The sequence below is a fragment of the Nipponia nippon genome, unplaced genomic scaffold (genome assembly GCF_047370975.1).
Source record: "Nipponia nippon isolate SJK-2023a ecotype South Korea unplaced genomic scaffold, ASM4737097v1 scaffold_8, whole genome shotgun sequence".
Taxonomy (NCBI): Eukaryota; Metazoa; Chordata; class Aves; order Pelecaniformes; family Threskiornithidae; genus Nipponia; species Nipponia nippon.
Window position 1 is genome coordinate 48,336,999 of NW_028262402.1, and position 22,310 is coordinate 48,359,308.

The window sequence follows — 22,310 nt, forward strand, 5'->3', positions numbered from 1 at the left end:
ACCCTAAAGCATAGCAACTGGATGCAAGCTAGAGGAATCAATTCTACTACCAAGCCTAGCATGAACGAGTCTCTTTAGTTTGATTTTTGTAAATTTCTAGCTTTCAGATACAGAAACAGGGGTTGCCAAAGGCAAATCTTTTTTCACAACATGATGAAATCTGTATGATGAAACCAGCTTTAATTATTCAGTTGGTGCCTGCAAACAGTTGCTTAGTGATTGGTGGCCTTTCTGTTGAAATCTGCAGTAAAACCGATTTGTGGGCTAGGTCACTAGCTGGTTTAGGTCGGCATGACTCTGCTGATTTAATTGGTATGCACTAAGGCAATCTAGTTAAAAATATCTCTGTATATTTAAGAATAGTATGGACAGCTTCTATAGACAAGACAATGCTGATCGATAAAAGAGACATCTCATATGGTTTTCAGTGTACTAGTTTCTCTTTCACAGATGTCTTTATTTTCTCTGATTGGTGTCTTGAAGAGTACTTAAAATCATCCCTGCAGCAATTTTACTTTTGTAAAGTACCAGGTGAAGCCAATCATATGGTAACTCAGGAAGATGAGTCTGTGTGAAGTTTGCATTGAAAAGCATCACAATATATTAATTCCTAACTAAACACTTTTGTATTTGAATACATGATTCTTCAAAAAAAATTTTTTTTGAGATTTCTGTAGTTAAAAATTAATTAAAAATGCTTTATTCTTTAGTTACAAATATTCAAACTGAAAATAAAAATACATGTTGTTCTCAGCGGGGGAGAAAGTGTCAGGGGAATAGGTTCATAGCAGCTTATAGATTAATCTCCTAAGCAGAGACTGGTCTGTGCATGTGTTGTGGAAGCAGCTTTCCAGTTACAGGGCACCAGGTGGTCACCTATGGTTGATTTAAGAAGCAAACACTGCCACAAATGCTATTAGTAGTGTGTAATGAGATTAACTCCCCATAGTACTTGAAATATTCTTGAGGTTTTTCCCTAAATCAGCACAGGGCTGATCACCACCTCTTAAACAATGAAGAGTTTAATCTTTCATTGTTGTATGCACATAACTGTTATTGGCATTAATAGGAGTTAAGCATGCACATAAAGGGAAGAATAGACCTTAAAGGTTTAAGTAATCATGGTATGCTAAAGGTTTCCAACAATTTCACAAAGAACCTGGCCAAAATTGTATGACTATTCCCACTGGGTGATATTAAGTATTTTCAGAGATTTGTATTTTTGAGGCATAAAGGGGGATTAGAGCTTCCAAAATAACAATGAAGATTTACGGAAAGGTAAGAAGACTTAGCTGCAAGAGACAGAACCTGAGGCAGAGCTCATATTTAATTAAATGTTTTTCATTTCCATGACAGGATGAGCTTGTGCTTTCTTTCATTTTAAAATAACTAGTTTTGATGTGTACTGAGCATTGCGGTAGACTTCCTGGGAGTTTGGTGGACATTTATCTAGTTAGAGATGACATAGTTCTCCACGGCAGTTCTTGCATATGCAGGAGGAAACTATTTCACTAGGTGCGAATTCTGTGCCTTTCTGTAAAAGCTTGCTGTGGCTGTGTAAGCAGAAAAGATCCTCCCATTATGGGTCAGCAAGAATAGTCCTCTGCTCCTCACCTCAGAGGCTGCCTGAGCTATTTCTAGGGGCATCTGCTTCTTCCTAGGAAGATGACTGGGAGTACGAAAGGGTATCAGAAACGGTAACTCAAACACTTGAAGATTACAATAAGTGTTTTCAGAACTAGATCTGTTTCTCATTTATTCTTCCACACAGAAGTTGGCGCAAGGAGAGTGTACAGGGCCAGTAAAGAAAAAAAAATAATCCAACCTAGACTCTTGACTGGCCTCTGGAGTCTGCCCACTTTGTTATTTAGAGGGCCAGCTTTTGCTTTCACACTTGCTGGTTCATTGGTTTCTGATTTCCAAGCCCTCTGTTAGCAGGTATTTTTTTTCTTGTATCATATCAGTGGATATGAGCTATCACTATTTGTTGTTCATACATTGCTTTTTGATACTAGTTTCCACCACTGATTAGGGTTATTGCTTTGTTAAATTTTAGAGTTTAGGCATTAAAAAACATTGACTTTTCAAGACAATATTTGGATATGGGTTTGTATTTCATGAAGATACTTGCTGTTTTTTCCCTCCCTCCCTGTTTTTGATGTTCTAATTACAGGATAGCATTGACTTTTTCAGTCTTATAATGTAGTCCAATTGGTTGTACTTAAGCACATCATCAGAAAATTTAAGGCCAAAGACTGGAGGGACTACTTTATGGCTTGTTTTAATTCCAGAAATGAAAGCCAAAAGAATGTTCCCTTTGTGCTGAAACATTTAAGTGGCAGGTGCACCTTCTCTTTTTCTTCTTTGTAAAACCTGGAATTAACTAATAGTACCTGCCTGTATTGTGTGCAGAGGCAATTGACTTCATATTACATTTGCAATTTGTATAAAACCATCATGGTGAAGAATTGCACATATCCACTAATGAATCAGAGGATGAAGGTGTTTTGAGGCTTTCAAGTGAGCCTCTCTCTTGGCAGAGCAAGATCTCTGCCTTCGGGTAGAACAGTTGCTCTGCTCTTTCAGACCAGGAAAGCAGTTGCTGCTAGAATAGGATGGTGAATTCACATCCAGAAATTGATTAGCAACACTGCTTATCATTGTGGCTTTTTTCACTGACTATATGTAAAGCAAAATAAAAGCTTTGGGCAAGTTGTCCCATGGAGCTGGGAAGCTGGATGGTTGCCAGGGGAAAAGCTTAAACCTGGTTCTCATTAAAGGCTTACAAACAGAGTATCTTGTTAGGTTTTGCAGTGGTTGCAGAGGCTTGGGGATATTCCACAGCTGGTAAATTAGTTGATAGTAATAATACGTTCAACAGAATGACAAGTTTCTAAAGCACACAAAAGTAAACCCAAGTATTAAAAAATGTAACTTTTCCACTGTAATACGGCTATTATGATTGGTGATTTGTTCAGGAAACAGCAATAAAGCTGTAATGTTACTTGTGAAAGAAGAATTTCACAGTTCTTCAAAGAGCACCAGTAGGTAAATTATGTTTAAGGAGGTATTTTGGCAAACAACCTGGGATTTTTATTTTACATAATAAACATTGCAGTACAAGTATTGAGGGTAGGTTATAAATTGTGGGTTTTTTTCCCAAGAAAATTTATTGATTGCCAGACTGTAGGAAGATTCAACCTTAAATAATTTTATATAGTGCAGAGTTAAGTGTCTAATTTGGAGGGCAAGGCTCCCTGCAAAAGCCCTTAGTGCTTGCAAATAGATCTGTCATTCATTATTCATGGATTGCCAAGGCAATGAAATCCTTCTCTGATTTGGACTAGGAGGAAGGATAGAAATTACGTATAAACAGAGAAACTTTAATAAATATATGTCAAAGAAAATGTGCTTGAGGGAAAGAATGGATTCCCCACATGTGAAACCCCTATGGGTTGTATTGATTTGTCTGACTTTGAGTTGGCAGATGAACTTAAAACTAAGTTACATATGCAGTAATGACCCCAAGGCCAGAAATATCCCCCAGAGGACTTTAATTGGATCTTTGGGTTTGGCTTCAGCTGCAATAGTGATGAAAACCCATTAGTAAGTAGGCTGTGGCAATTGGGAAACATTAACAGAGACCTTCTGAAATTATCAAAATTCAGAGACTTCTCCCTGAAGGGAGGGAGTAAAAGAGAGATGTCCGGGAAGAGGGAAGGCAGACCTCTGAAATTATTTTTTTCTGAAATATTCATTTCAGTATTTATCCCTTTGCTGTACATTTTGCATTTGCATCAGCTTTTCCCTGATGCTGCTGCTCTCCATTTTCCATATGAAGGTGGGAGTTGCGGTGAAGTGCAAGGAAGCACCTGCACAGAGTGCTGCAGAGAAAAGAAAAAACCTCTGAGCAAACTTCCCTTCCCTGGCAGTCGGGATGGTGATGGCAGAATGGTACAGCCAGGCACTGCAGCACACGGTGGTAAAATGGAAGCTTATAAAAAGGAGGTTTTAGCAATGGCAATATTTGGAAGAAAATAAAGTGCATTGAACAGAGGTTGGTTTTTGTTTGGTTGGTTTGTTTCAAATACAGGAAGGATCTTGCTTAAATTCCATTAAGGAGAAACATAATGCTGGTGTTCCCTATTTTGTTTTCAACAGCAGATATTTATAATCAGAGAACCTTTTCCATTCCTCATTGAGCTCAGTAGCAATTTTCCTATGGAGTGCACCTGGATTTGAGTTAGACGCTATGTTATTTAATGCAGATGGGTGCCATCGTATTTTGTTATAAGAAGTCATTCAAATAAATCTGATGTTTGTTTTCCATAAAAAGCATCCCTTGGAAAAAGTCACAAGGACTTTTCCTTTGACGCATAAATTTGCGTAGCATCTTTAACAGCCTGGTAAATGGTTTTGGTTTTGATGTGAATATACAGGGCACTTGGTATAACAAAAGAACACTTAAGCTTCTAACCAGTCCTGTGAATTATGATTTATAGTGCTGTTTGATAAACAGTGGAGTGTGAGGTAAAGATTCACAGACGTATTGAGAAAGAAGTAATATTTTTTTCCAAATAAGATTTTATTTGGCTACTTGACAGTTAACACCGAGTTGGGATGTGAAAGAGAGGTTTCTTTTCTGAATAACTGAGCAAAGTTAAAATGTCATATTGTGAGGACTATTGCAAATAAATTGTACTGGGGAAGGGTCTACTCTGCTGAGGATTATTTTAGTTTCCAGGTCCAAGACGTTTTCCAGTGGTAAAAGAAGAAATTTCCTTCTTTCTAGACAGAGAAAGTTGTTTCTGGAAGAGGTCTGATGTTGCGCAGCTCTTTCTCTTCCCTGATTAGTTATACTCCCAAATGCAGGCTCAGATGAGGACTTTCATTGACCTTCAGGACTGATGACTCAGCTCTGCATTACTGCAGTCTCCCATCGTGGTGCATGTTGTTTGCCAGTTTCTATGCAGTACTGGGGCAATGTGCTGTGCAGCTGAAAACTAAAGCTCCAGATCCACAGATCAGTTCTGCAGCATATCATATCATAGAGCTGCCCTTGCCATATTGTATGCATCTAAGATTTAAGGGCAGGAGAGAGATTAATGTGAGACAATGAAAGGATTACAGCCTAAAAATATAGGGCTGACTGTAATATACATGCAATTAATTTACTAACTTGCAGTTAACAGCTTTTTAAGATTATTACTTGTAATGGTGATGTGTAACTCAAGGCAACTGCTTACAGAGAATCTCACATTTGCCTACCTGCCTGCCTCAAGTTTATGAAATACAAAAACTAAGAGAGGAAAAGATTAAATTGCTTTGGTTTTGCCTGGATAGGCCCAGACAAATTTCTCACAAATTTCAGTGGGTGTCAGTTTCTGTTTTCTGTTGCCATTTGTAGCTAGAGTTTCAAGGTCTGCAGTGGTAACATTATTATTTGTTAAATAACATAGATCTCTTAATAGCCAAGCAAGTGGTCTATGGAAGAATTTCAGTTCTGGGAAGTAGCTAAAGGTGACTTAGGGGGTCCGTCTAAAAAAATAATCCATTATAGAATCATAGAATGCTTTGGGATGGAAGGGACCTTTAAAGGTCATCTAGTCCATCCCCCCTGCAATTGGCAGGGACATCTACAACTCAATCAGGTTGCTCAGAGCCCCATCCAGCCTGACCTTGAATGTTTCCAAGGATGGGGCATCTAGCACCTCTCTGGGCAACCCGTTCCAGTGTTTCACCACCCTCATCGTAAAAAACTTCTTCCTTATCTAGCCCGAATCTACCCTCCTTCAGTTTAAAACCATTACCCCTGTCTTATCACTACAGGCCCTGCTAAAAAATCTGTCCCCATCTTTCTTATAAACCCCCTTTAAGTAGTGAAAGGCTGCAATAAGGTCTCCCTGCAGCCTTCTCTTCTCCAGGCTGAAGAACCCCAACTCTCTCAGCCTTTCCTCATAGCAGAGGTGTTCCAGCCCTCTAATCATTTTTGTGGCCCTCCTCTGGACCCAGTCCAACAGGTCCATGTCCTTCCTGTGCTGAGGACCCCAGAGCTGGACGCAGCACTCCAGGTGGGGTCTCACCAGAGCAGAGTAGAGGGGCAGAATCACCTCCCTCAACCTGCTGGCCACGCTTCTTTTGATGCAGCCCAGGATATGGTTGGCCTTCTGGGCTGCGAGTACACATTGCCAGCTCATGTCCAGCTTTTTATCTACCAGTACCCTGAAGTCCTCCACAGGGCTGCTCTCAATCCCTTCATCCCCCAGCCTGTATTGATACTGGGGGTTGCCCTGACCCAGGCACAGGACCTTGCACTTGGCCTTGTTAAACCTCATGAGGTTCACATGGGTCCACTTCTCGAGCTCGTTTAGGTCCCTCTGAGTGGCAATCCTGTCCCTCAGGCATGTCAACTGCACCACTCAGCCTGGTGTCCTCTGCAAACTTGCTACGGGTGCACTTGATCCCACTGTACCTGTCATCAATGAAGATATTAGACAGTACTGGTCCCAGTATGGACCCTTGAGGGATGCTACTTGTCACTGATCTCCATCTGTACATTGAGCCATTGACCACTACCCTGTGGATGCGACCATCCAACCAATTCTTCATCCATCAAACAGTCCACCCATCAACTCCCTCTCTCTCCAATTTAGAGAGAAGGATGTTGTGGGAGTCCATGTCAAAAGCCTTACAGAAGTCCATATAGATTATGGATAGCTTTTTAAATATTCAGTGTTTTCTAGTGCACAACATAGTGATGTACCTTGCAGAATTAAAAGGGTTGTGTAGCTGCAGCACCCTAGTTGGCTTCTAAAGATTCAGGTGTCTGTTTCTGTATGACCTTGGAAATTGTTTCCTTATATCTATTTTATGGGGTTAAAATCCTTTCACACCTATCATATGTGTTCTAAAGATAAAATACATTGCAAAAGTAGTTGTTCAGAGATCACAGTGTCTCTAGAGTTTTAATTTACAAAACCAATATGTGGAAATATTCCTAAACAAGATTAAAATACACATTTCAGTAAGCCGCTCTGAACTGTAAATATTTTGGAGGAAGATCCTAAGTTTTGTTTGTATGGAGCATTAGTAAGTGCTACGTATTGCCTTGAAAATAATGGAAAAGACTATACAATTTATATAAAAAGGCTTTAAGGGCAAAACAATTGAAGAATAAGACATAAAGGTATACATGAAGTTTTCCATGTTGATGAGTGCAACAGTCTTCTAGCTGTCTTTGAAGCCTCTTGTTTCAAGGTTGGAAGAAGGGTGATTTCTGAAGGAGATGGTGACTTCAGGTAAATTAATTTTGGTGAAAGCCCATGTCAGACACTTGAGATAGGATGGGGTTTTTGCTTCTCAAAGCCATACTGACTACAGCCATGCTATTGAACAAGGCAGTTCTCATGACTAGGGACATTGCATGGCCCTCTGGTAAACAGCCATCACTCTTCCCTCGCTTTCTGCCCAGATATTAAACTGCTCTCCTCTCTAAACACTCCCTTTTTTATCCTTCCTATAATTACAGGAGATCACTTCTTGGAGTAGGGTCATAAAGCTGCACTCACCTGTCTGCAAAGCATAATTTCAGCTATGCCAGTTCAGATTTATGTCCTTTGTTTGCCATCCTCTCACTGAAATTACAATGTGGCGGACAAGGCTTCTGGGATTTGACCTTTATCCACCATGTGGACACAGGTCAATGAAGAAACAGAAATGGCAAAGCTCAGAGACAGCCATACCTGACTACAGCAACAATTAGACATCAAATGAGAAAGCAAAGACTGCTGCCAGGGATCTACTATCTCTACAACAACTGGTTAGGATATTGGGTAGTTTCCCCAGAAATACGAAATCTTAGGTATTGGGAATAATTGGTTATTGTAGGATGGATAAGGAATGTTTGGATAATCTTCACTTCAAGAAGAGGCATGTGTTTTTCTTATCAGTAGCGAATTTTAAGGCTCAAAAGCAATAACTTGCAGCTGAACTCATTGAACAGACTGGTGCTGTTGACTGACTACTGGATATATTTTTCCCTAAGCGAAGTCAAGGGTGAACCCATTTATGTGGAGCATTAGATTCCACTACTGTTGCAAGTTCAGTATATAAACAAGAGGTATATTCTTGTTCTGTTTGACTCTGATTTTATTGAGGTCTTCAGCAATCTTGGTTTTAAATCTCACTCCTGTCCACAGTCTCAGTGAAATTGATAATGAAATCCCTAGGGTACTTGGTTCAGTTTTCGTGGCATATCCCCTTTTTGGGAGATAAACCTATTTTAGTAGGCATTAAAAATACAACATATAAACTTTTTGTAGGACTACTTTGTTAAGAAGAGATTTTTAATGCTTTAGCAGTCCTTCATAGAGCCCTGAAATTGTAAAACATCAAGAATTATGTGAAAAATACCATTTCTGAAAGTGGGGAATGACAGTTGAGGGTAATAGTTTGCCCCTGACAGTAACAGATAGGAGTGAAAGGCCAGCAGTTTGCTTCCACTTGATAAATGGCCGTATTTTGGCAGTAAATTAGATGTCACATGAGGTTGGGAAATAGTGCAAAAAATCAATATTTAGTGTGAAAAGTTGATACAGTTAGTCTGTTGATCAACAGAGTATGTGAAAACATGATTTAATGCCTTGAATTTACTTCAGGAGATTTCAGTGGGAATGGGTCACAGAGCGGTGGAGCCCCCTGCAATCATTTGTAGTTATTGTAGCAGCTCCTAGCGCAGCTCAGTTCATAAGTCTGCAACTATTAGAGATTAAACTTTGAGGCAGACGATATGAATCCAGCTATGAATATTAGTGCAAACAGGTCGACTTGCTTTCCCCCACTGCTGTTCAAGAGTCCTGAGCAAGGATGGGTGGGCTGGGTTCCTGTACAGTAACTGGAGGCTGAATCTTGCTGTTACTGTTCAGGCTGCATCATTATCTTCTGTCCAGCCTTCCACTTTCAGGGCTCTATTATTACCTGGAAGCATAAACCCAAATGAGATCTGACGGATAAGGACTTATCCAAGAACTGAAATGAAATTATTTGTAACTAGCCTTATTTCATTAAATAAACGCGAGCTTAAAAATCCTGAAATACAATATGTAGCAGGACATTGCCTCACAGGACTTGTAGTTTATAATTGTTGCAAGTCAGATGTAAGTAGGAAAAATGTTTAACTATCACCAGGTTGCAGCTGAACCATATGAAACTTGAATATGAATTCCATTTATGCAGGGAGAGGGAGAAGATAAAACAGGGATTTATGCTTCCTGCAGAGTCACAACAGTTCAGTATTCCAACAGATCAGATGCAAGAAAGATTAACCTAACTTTGCAGAGATAAGACATAATTCTCTATAAAAAGCATGTAACATTAGGTATGAATCTGAACTAACCATTGTGTTCAGAGCAAGCAGGTTTAAATAAGTACAAGAAAAACAGTCACACTTTGCAGTCAGTGTCACTCTTCCAAATCTTCGTCACCATCAGAGGGCTCAGCAATGTTAGTAGAGCTGACTTTTTGTTCACAGCTGTCACACCAACTCAGCATCCTAGCAAGTATGGATTTTATTTTCACCTAGAAATGTGTAAAGTACTCTGATATTCGTACATATATAAGAGTTCTTGGTGGAAAAAAATGACTAGCTTCCTTGCACCCAGCTTAAACTTAAGAAGTCATTGGGCTGAATTGAGCCCTGGAGGCAGTGAATCTATCTTCTCTGACGTAAATGGAGTTACACCTGTGTTATGTACTTCCCATCATGTCAGCTAGTTACAAGACTGACTGATGAGCCTCTGCAGCCCCGGGCATCACCTGCAGGGCTTTCAGAGTGTGCCTGGAAGGGGCTTTCTGAAATTTTTCTCTCTTAGTCCAGTGCCTTGACATTATACAGCCATTTCTCCATCAAGTCTGCAAATAATTTTCTTCTTACTTGCAGATACAGAACTCCAGATTTTTACAACATCAGAATTTCCCTTGGCAACTCTGTAAAACCCACTACCTTGCTTAATGCTGTACACTTACCTATTTCTCCAGCTTGCAGTTTAGGTCAGCAGGAAACTTAATGTGCTCTGGTGGCCCCGTCTCAATGGGAAAGGTGAACGGGATGGAATGCCCCATATCATTTACACAAGATTTCTTCAGATAATTGATAATCTGCTCTAAAAGGGGATCTTGATCCTTTCTCCTTTGTCTGGAATCGTTGTTGCAATGTAGTGCCTCCAGGTTGACAGTGGGGAGGTTTGAGGGGGTGGTCACAACTACAGCATTATTTGACAGTTTATGCCCATTGATCTTTGTGTTGAAAACAAGGAAAAATAGATTTATTCAGTCAGTACAAGAAATAGCAACCATCAGATGACCAGTCACCCAGAACTCTGAATATTCTGTTCATAACATAGAACAACCATGGTGAACACAAGGTTAACACGTCTTTTTGGAGGACAAATTTGAAGTCCCCACTAGAGAAAGGTGAAACAATGAGCAGTTTGAAGTTTTTTAAAATGTATGGGTTATTGCATTACTGTTGGCTAGGCAAAAAGGCCCTTTTTTCCCAAAGGAATTCATTGGTTTAAATATATCATGTCCAAAGGATATGATAACCTTCCAATAACCTTCATCAGGCATGGTAAATCTGAAACAGATGTAGTTGAGGTGATTCTTGAACATCAGTTATTTCTTTCCAGCCTAGTGACTGACAAACCCCAGTACTGTCTTTCAGAGTCTTAGCAGCTCAAAGACTGTGCTCCATCTGACCTCTTTTTCAGTGGTGAAGACCTTTGTTGTGTTCCTCAGGCTACTTATTACTTCTGGTTTTGCTAAAGGCATATTTTCTTCTACCAAATAAATGTAAAAGAGTGTCTGATTTGTCCATGCCTTGACCTTTAGTGCTTGGATGCATAGAAATGGAGTGTAAAACCCCTCCTCCCTTCCTCTTCTCGCCTCCAAGCCCCCTATGTACTCACATATATGAAATCCTTAGCTGGTAATATTTTGAAGTCATCCAGCTCTTGCTTACCATGGATGTAAATACAGTGAGGACTAAGGCTTTTAAGATGTTACAGTGTGTGGATATCAACAAACAGGGTATTTTCCTGAGTAGGAATTAAATTACACCAAGCCTTTCCTGCTATCTATACCCAGAAATGTCGAGGAAAAAGGTTGCACGTTGCTGGTCCTCAAACACAGCATTGCCCTGTTGGGCAAATGTCTTTTCCTCGGTGATTGTATTTGTCTGTTAATGACATCTTCTCAGAGTTGAAGAAAGAAGTCTAGGAATGGATGTTTTATGTTCATTTTGTAGGATTTTTCTCCCCTCAATGTCCAGAAATTCTTCCACAAGACAGGGGCAGCAGCGGGGTCCTGGGCATTGGAGCTCTGCAGAGCAGAGCAGAGCACTGAACATTTCCAGCTGCAGAGAATTAATTGCCTAGTCATGGCTTGTGGGAAGTTTCATTAGCAAGCCTTGCAAGCTATGCCATCTGCTAATGCCACCCAGCACGGTGACTGGTGTAACACAGCAGTCATGACTTCCGACAGAGAAAAAAACGTTCTTTACAACGAAAAAGAAAAGATGTTTAAAGTTGCCAAAGGGTTGTGTTTGAATGCCAACTCAGGTGTCAAACAGTCATCATCTTCAGGGAGAAGGTCTTGTCCCTTCACCCTTCCTGCCAAGAATCATCACAGGAAAGATTTGCCTACTTCCTCTGTGTTTACTTTGTGTGGAAATGGCATTGATGGGGAGTGAGTGAGTGCTGGTGTCCATCGAGGGTGACAGGAAGGGCTGATGGGAACCCCTCTGTTGAGTAGCTTGTTGCCTACAGCATGCTCCTCCATGAGCTGGTGTTGCACAGGCATGCCCAGTAAGAAGTGTGTCAGTAGTGATCTTTGGTTAAACAAGACTTGAAGAAGGGCTTGCTTTCTTTTCCTTGCCATTCATTTACCTTTTGTGTTCACACAAAATTAATGTAATCACTTAAAAGTGGGCCCCATGATCATGCTGCTTGATTGGCCTGAAAAGATCAACTGTGTAAGTTAGAAGTCTGTTGAGTCACTTCTCTAGGAAATGTTACTGACACCATCCCCATCCAATAATCCTACTATAAATGTCATTGATATTTGGCTGAGTAGGGGAGCAATAGGGTCCTATGGCCATAGGAACTGGGATGATGCATGTGGAAATCACCCTTTAAGCAATTGTCGCATGCTGTTCACTTCTCCTCTCTGTTCTGGTTCCAAATCAAACAGCTGCCAAGTCTCTTTATTCATATCTGGTTTTAATTTGAAGCTTTACTTAATAAAGTCAAGGATGAACAGATACTTAGATTTCTTCCAAACACAATTAATATTTATTTCTGAAAGTCTTTAGATAGGACTTCGACTTGCTTTCCAGAAACTATAAGCAGGTAAAATCTATCCACCCAACCACTTCTGTGCAACCTGCAAGTTTCTTCCTTTCTTCCTCTGACACATCACAGAAATGTTCTGTCAAATGTGTAGAGATGGGCTGCAAAAATCCAGTAGAGTTAATTTAACGCAACCCCAGATCTTCTACACGAGTCTCAGATTCTCCCACTCCATCTGTAGTTTAGTAAGTCACAGTCTCTTGCGAGTTTGTGAAATGCTGTTGCTGCTTTCTGCTCCCACATTGTGACAGTTCATTTCTGCTTGATTAAACTGTTTCTGTGGGAGACTTTCCTTCATTCCAGCTGAGCATCTCAGGGTATCAACCTGGGTGGTAAGCCTGTGTTGCTCTTACAAAAGTGTAAGTAGTTTTAATAAAAGATGTATTTTTTTATTTCTCAAGCAGTGACACAGAACCATGTTACTGATATAAGCAAGTAGCCACAAACTTTCCAAGTTTTACATGGGATGGGAACCCTCATAGTGACTCACACCCTACCAGTGCTGGGTCTCCACCCTGTATGATAAGCAATAACACATGCTGATGCTGAGGAGTCAAAGAGGGAGGCAGTCACACAGGCAGCTCTGAACAAGCACCATGTACATGGTGCAAACCTCTACGCTTGCTTCTGGAAATCAGTCTCAAGGTGCATGAAACCATGCAAGCACTGGAGCTGGGTGTGTGGCCCACGGGAGCATAGGGTGTAAGTAACCACCATCGGTGCTGGTTACCACGAGTTGCAACTCCTCAGGTCAAATCCCTCCCAGCTACACAGATACACGACTTGGAGCAGGTTCAGTGAAGTCCAAAGTGGGTGCTTTGAGTCAGGTGGACGCTATACATCTTTGACTAATTTTGCATGGGGCAAATTGCATTTCTTTTCTACCTGTGCTTAATGTGTTGATGTCTAATCATATATGAGGCTTAGTCTGGCCTGAAGCAAACTGTGTGCTCTGTGTCACCAACTATTAAGTGAGAAATTTCTGTGGCAACTAAAGGGTGATGATTTCTTTTGTTTCCTTAACAATGGTAAAGACTAGATTGAATAAACACTGCCTAATCTCTTAATTTGAGGGAAGTGGGCAGAATAACTAAAATATCAGATTGCAGAGCATCCTCTGAAGGAGTCTGTGGTAACAGACCCATCTGGATGTTTTATTGAATGTAGCCTTATATATGCATTCCTGTTAGGCAAGGAAACAGAGCAATAAAAATAAATTTAATTACAAAGGGTAATGCCAGAACTGGATGCTGCAGAGGGAGACCTGCCCTCCTCCCCTTTCGTAATGTACTATCTGTCTCTTTCTTTCAAGGATGTACAGCAAAAAGAATGTGCGTGAAGAAAACTAGGTTTCTTCAAATGAATTAGATTATTATCCACAAGTCTCTAGGCACTGTCATGCACAAGAGAGTAAACTACAACCCCATCTCACATTTTAGGAACATTCTTTTTTTTTCCTTCTCCGTCACTTTCTATCATTTGATTATAAGCTTTTACTTCTATAAGCAGGACTTCCGCAGAGCAAAAGCAAAAGACGCAGCACATTGCGGCTCGGTGGCGAGGAGGAGGAGGGCAGGCGGGGTGCAGGCAGCGCAGGGAGGAGGAGGAGGAGGGCATCGGTGGCGCAGGCAGGGCCCACTGCCCTGGGGAGGGCTGCCTGGGGAAGGTGTGGGAACGGCTGGCTGACCACCCTCCCAGGCTGCCCCGCGCAGCCTGGTGCTCACAGGAATGCAGGGCGCCTTTCAGCGTGGCCATTCTCGGCCTCGTTATTTTACATCTCTTTACAGGGGTGTTTTTCTAAGTTGGCAAATAGGTGACTTGTTCTGTGTCCCTCATACTTCCTTTTAAGCATAATTATTTTAATTGATTAACATTGCACCAAGCAGTTTGCTTGGAAGGGACAGCTCTTCTGGTTTTTTTGGACTAATTACCAGTCTGGATTTCTGAATGACAATACAGCTGCTAATTAATCGCACTGCAGTTCTCACAGAAAGAGACCCTGATAAGAACTTGCCAATTAACATAAGAAAAAAAAAGATGTCAAGAGTCCTGTTGTGTTTTTCTGGCATCCACTCCCAGTCAGATGAATATCACTATTAAATACAGAGACAGACTAACTACTAAGTATGAACGCCAGTGGGCTGCGAGGCTGCTCCAGACGTTATTCATTCAGGAGCTAGCTGTTATTGGTACGCCCGTTCACTCTTGTGCCTAACATTGCTTGCTGTGGTTTTTATAAGCAGGAGGAAGATGAAGCAGGACAGCACGGCAAGTGTCCGAGCATCCCCACAGGGAATTCAGCTGGCTGAATATGAGCCAGCAGGGTGCCCAGGTGGCCAAGGTGGCCAATAGCATCCCGGCTTGTATCAGAAATAATGTGGCCAGCAGGACCAGGGAAGTGGTTGTCCCCCTGTACTCTGCACTGGTGAGGCCGCACCTCGAGTACTGTGTTCAGTTTTGGGCCCCTCACTACAAGAAGGACTCTGAGGTGCTGGAGCGTGTCCAGAGAAGGGCAACGAAGCTGGCGAAGGGTCTGGAGAACAAGTCTTACGAGGAGCGGCTGAGGGAACTTGAGTTGTTTAGCGTGGAGAAAAGGAGCCTCAGGGGAGACCTTATCGCTCTCTACAACTACTTGGAAGGAGGTTGTAGCAAGGTGGGGATTGATTGCTCTCTTCTGCCGAGTAACAAGCAATAGGACGAGAGGAAATGGCCTCAAGTTGTGAGAGGGGAGGTTTAGATTGAATATTAGGAAAAAAATTTTCACCAAGAGGATTGTCAAGCATTGGAACAGGCTGCCCAGGGAAGTGGTTGAGTCCTCATCCCTGGAGGTATTTAGAAGAGGTGTAGATGTGGTGCTTAGGGACATGGATTAGTGGTGGACTTGGCCGTGCTAGGTTAACTGTTGCACTTGATGATCTTAAAGGTCTTTTCCAACCTAAACAATTCTATGACTCTATGAATTTCTCTCAGTGTTCCAATGCTAATCAATATTAGCAGAAGGCTGAAAGGGGAGTTTTGGCAGGGTGGATCCTAGCTTTCACCTGGTTTGTCTGGTATGGCCAGGGACCTGGGGTCTGCGTGGGACACTGCCTGGCTTGGGAGCACTCCCACGGTGTGTGACAGGGAGCACAGACGTGCTGTGCAGGATGGTGCTGGTGGTAGTGGGCAGCGGGGACACCCCTGGGCTCCTTTGCTTGCCTCACAAATTGTGCTCGTTAGCTGTGGTGGGCGGCACGGGTGTACAGCCCAAGTGTTCACATTGCTTCTTGCAGGGGAAGTTTGCAGCCCATGCTGACTTTCCTGCTGCTGTGGCTAAGCAGCTAATAGTTCCTGGAAAAGCTCATTTAAAACCACCTAGGCATGTTACAGGACTGTGTAATCTCAGCTGTATCTGTGGTGTAGATACGTCCATGAAAACACAGGGCCAGATGCTGAGCTGGTGACAGTTACTCCAGTCCCTGATGCACACCAGCTCTGTGAGACCAAGGTGAGTTACAGGGACCCCTCTGGCCAGGAGTAAGGGACAGGACCTGGTGCTGTTGCAAGTTTGTTTTCATTACCTTGAATTTTCTGGAGCAGTGTTTCTGGCCCACAGGACAACATGCCGTGGGTGTTTCTGAAGAGATGAGCAGCACAGCAGCTGCTGTGGCCGATGTGTGCTGCTCTGGGTGACCAGAGAGCTGTCGCACACCGGGACATACAACAAGCTCACGGAAAATGCTTGTTCAAACCATGCTAGTTGAATTTAATTTCTTTCCTTTTTTTTTTTTTTTTCTCTCTGTGCTTGCAGGTCAGAAGATTCTTCACCACAGAAGTGATGTCTTAGAAACTGTAGTTCTGATCAATCCCTCAGATGAAGCAGTTAGTACTGAGGTAAGTCAGAAATACTTCATTGGATGTGTCGTAAAAGCTCCATTAAGTGGACAGGATGAGAGCAGTGAAACAGATGTAGTTGAGATGGTTCTTGAATATCAGTTACTGCCTTCCAGCATAGTGACTGACAAACCCCAATACTGCCTTTCAGAGTCTTAGACTAAAAGCAGGTCCTAACTGTGGATGAAAGCGCATGTTAGGAGCAAATATCATGAAAAACATCAGCCATCCTTTGATTTTGTCCCTGGTTTTCCAGACTTCTGATAAAATATCAGAGGCACAGGAGAGAAACACACCTCTGATCCCGGCACTCATTTTCCCATAACGTACCAAATTCCCTTCTTGATGAAGTGGAGGCAGCTGTGGTGAAACTGCATCTGCCTTTCTTCTGCTCCTCCATTGTTTGGTAGCTCTGGATGCCTATTTTACACATGAAAAAAGTGCCTGAAGGTGCCCTGAGACAAATTTAGGTCTTTGAGAAGAATTACCAGCTGTATGGTAGTGACACTAAGTTGATCTATCTGTCCTTCAAAAAGCATGTGACATGATCAATGGACTCTGGAGAGCGCCCCAGAAGAGGACTGCCAATTCCTCATGAACTTGCTAGAGTAGAGTCAAAGAACTGAGCATGTAGCTCAAAGACACAATTGACAAATTTATCTAGTGAGACTGAAGGTTGAAAAAATAGGGATAATTGCATTGCTAGCCTGTGCTGGGAAGCACTGACATAGTACCATTTCTGTTGGGAAATGAAGCAGCTCTGCTTGTAGCACATAGAGATATACCTATTTTGTTACCAACCTTAAGGGATTTTAACAACAAACAGGAGGAAGGACTCTGAAACAAATGAAATTTCTGAAATTGTAGGAGTTTAAATAAGTAAGTCACCTTAGTTAATGACAGCTCATTCACTAAAAAACTATGCGTGAAAATATCTTACAAGGCATTAGAGGTACTTGGTAAGGAGCCAGGGGGTTAGCTGGGTAGCAGCTCTTAATACACACAGACATTCAGAGTAAAAAGCTATGAAGTGTGTGAAGGGGTGAAGAGCCGAACAAACTGCCAAAAGTAGGGAAATGCTGTTTCTGTCACTGTTGCTCATCATACCTTTGATGGATGACCACACGGAAGAACAAGGTCTTAGGACCATTAATGACTTTGGAACCCCGGCTTTACTCCTTTGGTTCTGGAAGATGTTTGTCTAATTTACTGTTAAATTTCCTTTCGCTAGACTGTGGGAGGCGATCTTTTCTTCGCTTTCATCTTGCCAGACTGGTCACAGCCAGAAGTTACAAACTGAGATTTAACTTGGCTAGCTAAGCAAGATTCTGACTGGACACAAGCCAGAAAAAGACAATAAGAAAGAGGCAGGAGGATTAAATTGGAGGTTGGAATAGACATGCTCTGCCCATTGTGGCAAATAGAAAACTTAAGTTTCATATATCAAGAGATTTCCAGGTTCCATCTGGGAAAGAGTGATATACCATGGAGCTCTGACTTCACCAGAAGAGGAACTTGGATCTATCCATTCAGGAAAAACAAAGGAAAATTATATTAAAAGAAATTCCTGCTAATCTGACTGGTAATAGCCATACTGGTGGTAATCTGAGCATGGTTTTGCCCAAAGCTCCTGTCATGTTCTATCAAATGCCAAAATACTTCTCAGAAGAGAGAGGCCCAAATGGAGAGAGACTGTAGTTTCCCAAAGAAAACAAGTTTCTGAAACCTCCATGAACAGTTACTTCCTTCTTAAGAAGACCCCACTCTGTTGCTCTAATGCTCCTGCAACTGTACTGTAAGTCTGGGAAACCACTGATCTGCTCATGCTCCTGTCTCTGTTCACACCTCATCTTTACCTCTGTTTTGACTGAGGCTACATCTTGCTGTTCACTTCTTTCAAATAATATCAGACTTCAAACAAGGGTAAAGCTGAACAGAATCATCACCTTGCAGTATTTCTTCTGAAATGGAGTGGTCCTGAAATCAGGAGACAAATTTCTGGTAGTCCTTCGGGAAGCCTTGTTTATACCGAGACAGAGAATTTGTGTGTTTCTTGAAGGTCTTCCATGTGTATCATACATTATGCTCTGTAATCGGCAAGCATTTATTTACTTTTTTTCTTGCCATAGTTTGCTAGCTCTGCAGAATGTATTTCATCATCAATTAATAAAATAGGTTGAAGGAGAATTATGTAACAGTCACATATCAGTGATTCACAAGTGAGGAAATAATTTTGCTGTTGGAAAACCTGGTGAGTTTACACAGAAGTTGGCAGGCTGCCCAGCACTGCTGCCAGCAATGAGACAAAACATACAAGAGGAAGCCAGTTCTTTTATGGTTTTAATACAGCTAAAACAGACAAGATTTGAGCAACACACATCAGACAGCCAGCTGCACTTATCTATATTTCTGTCTGGAACAGAAATAGATACACTCGATCCAGCAAAGATATTGCTGAATTTATAATTGTTTAGTGCAATTAGTGATAGACCAGCATTAGTCCTGCATTTAATTAAAGGAACTTTCTGCGGCTCAGCATCAGGGTCACTTATTTAATAAAATAACAATGAAAATGTGGTAGAATTGGGATCTTCTTTCAGATACATTCTCTTCAGTGCCTCTTTTCTTCTTGTACTGAAAACACGAGTTCAGCAGAGATTCAGGTCGAGCCTTCCTGGCTCAGCCTCCCTGGTGTGAGCAGGAATTATTTAGAACAACTGATTGCTTAACAATCAATATAAAAATTGGAAAGAATAGCTTGCTAGGAGAGCTGAGGTGATTATGTCATCTCCATGGAGATGGAGCTTGGGTGCAATATCATGTGGAGTTGTTCCAGATGGACTCTGCTCATTTAGTTTAATACGTGGATAGCCTTGTTCTGGAATCACTATTCTAGTTTAGCTTAATTCCTCCTTAAACAGAGGAATTATTAGTACACTTGAAATTCATACCTTACCATTGGCTGAATTGATTTTTCAGTGTTGGACAAGACTTTTGAAGTATTTGCAAAAAATTTACTCAACAGTACAGAATCTTACACAGGTTTTTTTAGTTTTGTTCTTAAATTTAAGTTTAAGTTAGCCAACAGAAGTATACTGAATGTATGGATTTCTCTTAGCATGCAAGTAAATCTCCCCCTGGGGGACAAACAGGAATTATTAGTAGCTGTAGTGAGGGTCAAGTAAAGTAACGAGCATCTATTTTAGAATAGTTAAGAGATATTTCAAAATGCAGAAGAAGGTTATTTCTCAGTAGCAAGCTCATTTGTGCCGTCAGGCATCCACTGAATTTACTACTGTGTATTGAAAAAGGTCTTGGGTTGGCACACTTTAAAAACTTACAGTGTACAAGTTAGTGACATCATGAGATTTAAATGGTCCATGTGACTGTATCTGAGTGCTTGAAGTTCAAGTTTATGGTGAAGCAGAATCCACCCTTCACTTTCTATATGATTCAGGTTACAACAGAATGAGAGTCTAAATATGACACTTTTATGTGTGATTTCTTACTCTTCAGTGACATTTTCACAACTGAATAGCAAATAATGCTGTACTCTGGGAAAAGAAGAGCAGCCTTCCAAAAACTGAGTCTGACACATGCAGCTGTCCCTCGTTAGCACATGGGACACAGTTCGCCAAGGGTGTCCTGATACAGAGCCATTGAAATTCACCAAGAATTATACAAGGAATATGTTTGTTCATTGAAAGTATTATTTTTTCATTCAAATTTTATTCTATTTTGCCCCTTGATCTTTTTTCCATGTCATTAGTTTGGTTTATTCATCAGACCTTCTCTCTAATTGCTTCTCATCCCTCCTTTTTTCCCTTTTGCACCTTTGTTACTGTCTTTTGTAAACAGCACTATAACTTGATAATGTTTTGACAGTCCTGGGAAACACTGGTGCAAAATATATTTTAAAATAGGAGAGATAAACTGCATGTTTTCAGTGAAATATAGAAACACATGGTAACTCCCATTATTGATGTATTTCTCTCCTTCATTCTAGGTGCGTTTAATGATCACAGACGCTGCAAGGCACAAGCTCCTTGTACTAACCGGACAGTGCTTTGAAAACACAGGAGAACTCATTCTTCAGTCAGGGTCCTTCTCCTTCCAGAACTTCATTGAGATCTTCACGGATCAAGAGGTGTGTTCAGAAAAGTGTCTTCCATACATTGTCATGTGATGGTAGAGGTTTCTAGAAGACTAAAAATGGCCCTTTGTGTTGTTAGAGTTAGCATTGACAGCCCAATGCTGATGGTCTTTATTCTTCATTATAAACTTTCTTTCAAAATATTTATTTAATTTACTTTAGATTTTATGTAAATTGCTTAACAAAAAAATTAGATTTTAATTTAGGGGACTAAATGGTAACTTCCAGAAACAGAAAATCAAGGAAACTTCTGACAATGGAAGGAGATAGTGCTGTGTTTAAAATAATACAGGTTGTTTATCTAAGGTGCACATACAAAGCAGTCAAATTAAACTTGACACCAGGTTCTTGCCTGGTGGCAGCTAAGTAGTAGGTGACGTTAAATAAGATAGAGGCTCTCTATTGGAATAGCTGTAGTTCTTTGCACTACCTACCTGCTTGGCTTCTTTATAGTAGTGTTTAAAATTTGGCTAGTGAAATCTGTAAATATTGTGATTTTTACATACCAAAAAGATAAGTATGAAGTATACCAGTATTTAACGCTGTTTGTTCATGACTTGTTATTTTGCTGTCTTGCTTAATGTACTGTGTCTGAAAGCTCCCATAGGGCAGGAACCCATAGTAAACAAGCTGTCACACCTAATTTGGCTGTTGTGTAAAGTATATATTTAAATAAACTACATGGCTGCATCCCTAGGAATTTAGTTTCCAAAACTAATTAGGAGCATGTCAGTGGAATGAGATTTGAAAGTTCAGCACTGAAAAGCAAAGTTTGCATGAGCTCCAGCATGACCTTATTGTTTCCATTTGATCCTATTCTCAAAGCCTCTTTGTTCAGCATATGGTTGTAGGGTTAGGGAAAGAGCTGGATTGCTGCTCTGTGAACATACATGACGCCTAAAACTCAGTGGCAGTTCGGAGAGTTACTTTTCTATGAAACTGCAAACCCAAGCTCCTTCCATCTCTGGCTAATTAGCGACACATAATTACCTTATGACTACATGAAAAACTAGAGGCGAATCCTACCATTAGTGGTAGGAAGTGAAACTGTTGGCTGGAAAGCGGAGTGGTGGTGATTGGCCATGAGTTACAGTTGCTGAGGGATTGCCACAGCGGTGGGCATGCAGGGCGTACTCCCGTGGGCTATGAGTAAGGCTCACTTGGCTCATCTCTGTGGCTAGCAGTAGGCTCACCAGCCAGCTGGCGTGGGTCTTTGAAAGTGATGGCTTCCAACTTACTGTTTCTGAAGCCTTGAGCTCTCACTGCTTCTACAAGATTTCGCAAAAGCAAAGAAAGATTGCATTTGCCATACTACAGTCTGTGTATGCAACATTTTTTAAAGGACCCCAATACCAGGAAATTTTTAGGTGGTCTACAAATCAGAAAAAAGGTTAGAAAAAAGTGGTTAGTGGTTTTTTAAGTGGTGGTCAGAAGAAAGAATTTCTGTGCTGTCCTGACACTGGTGGACTTGGCAGTGCTAGGTTAACAGTTGGACTCAATGATCTTAAGGGTCTTTTCCAACCTAAATGATTCTATGATTCTATAAGCATGTGAGGTTTGATGAGTACTGTGTAGAGTTGGTGTCTCTGGCCTCTGCCCATTTTTACTTCACTGGACCAAACCTGAACTATGGTCAAGGAATGTGCTTACAAATAAGTAAATGATAAATACCCTTTGGGGGATACTCTTATGAAGTCTAACTCAGAAATCCATTTCTAGCCTGGAGAACTCCCTGCAGGCAATGCCTGAAAGTGGTGTTTTCAACTTCTCCTGTGCCAGAAGATTGAAGATGTCCCACTCCACTGCCTCTGCAACAACAGCTAGCAGAGGAAAACCTTTCTTTTTACCTTTGTGGCCTAGGGTAGGAAACAACCTTGTGT

At 41.2% G+C, this 22,310-nt stretch overlaps 1 protein-coding gene across 1 annotated transcript in view; it reads left to right on the plus strand.

The window, feature by feature from the left end:
* The window catches only part of MAP1B (microtubule associated protein 1B), a 76,757-nt gene that overhangs the window by 37,299 nt on the left and 17,148 nt on the right, over window positions 1–22,310 (plus strand). The window contains exons 3-4 of the mRNA XM_087742614.1: window positions 16,195–16,277; window positions 20,284–20,424. Coding sequence (XP_087598740.1) covers window positions 16,195–16,277; window positions 20,284–20,424 — 224 coding nt within the window. The remainder of the gene's footprint in view (window positions 1–16,194; window positions 16,278–20,283; window positions 20,425–22,310) is intronic.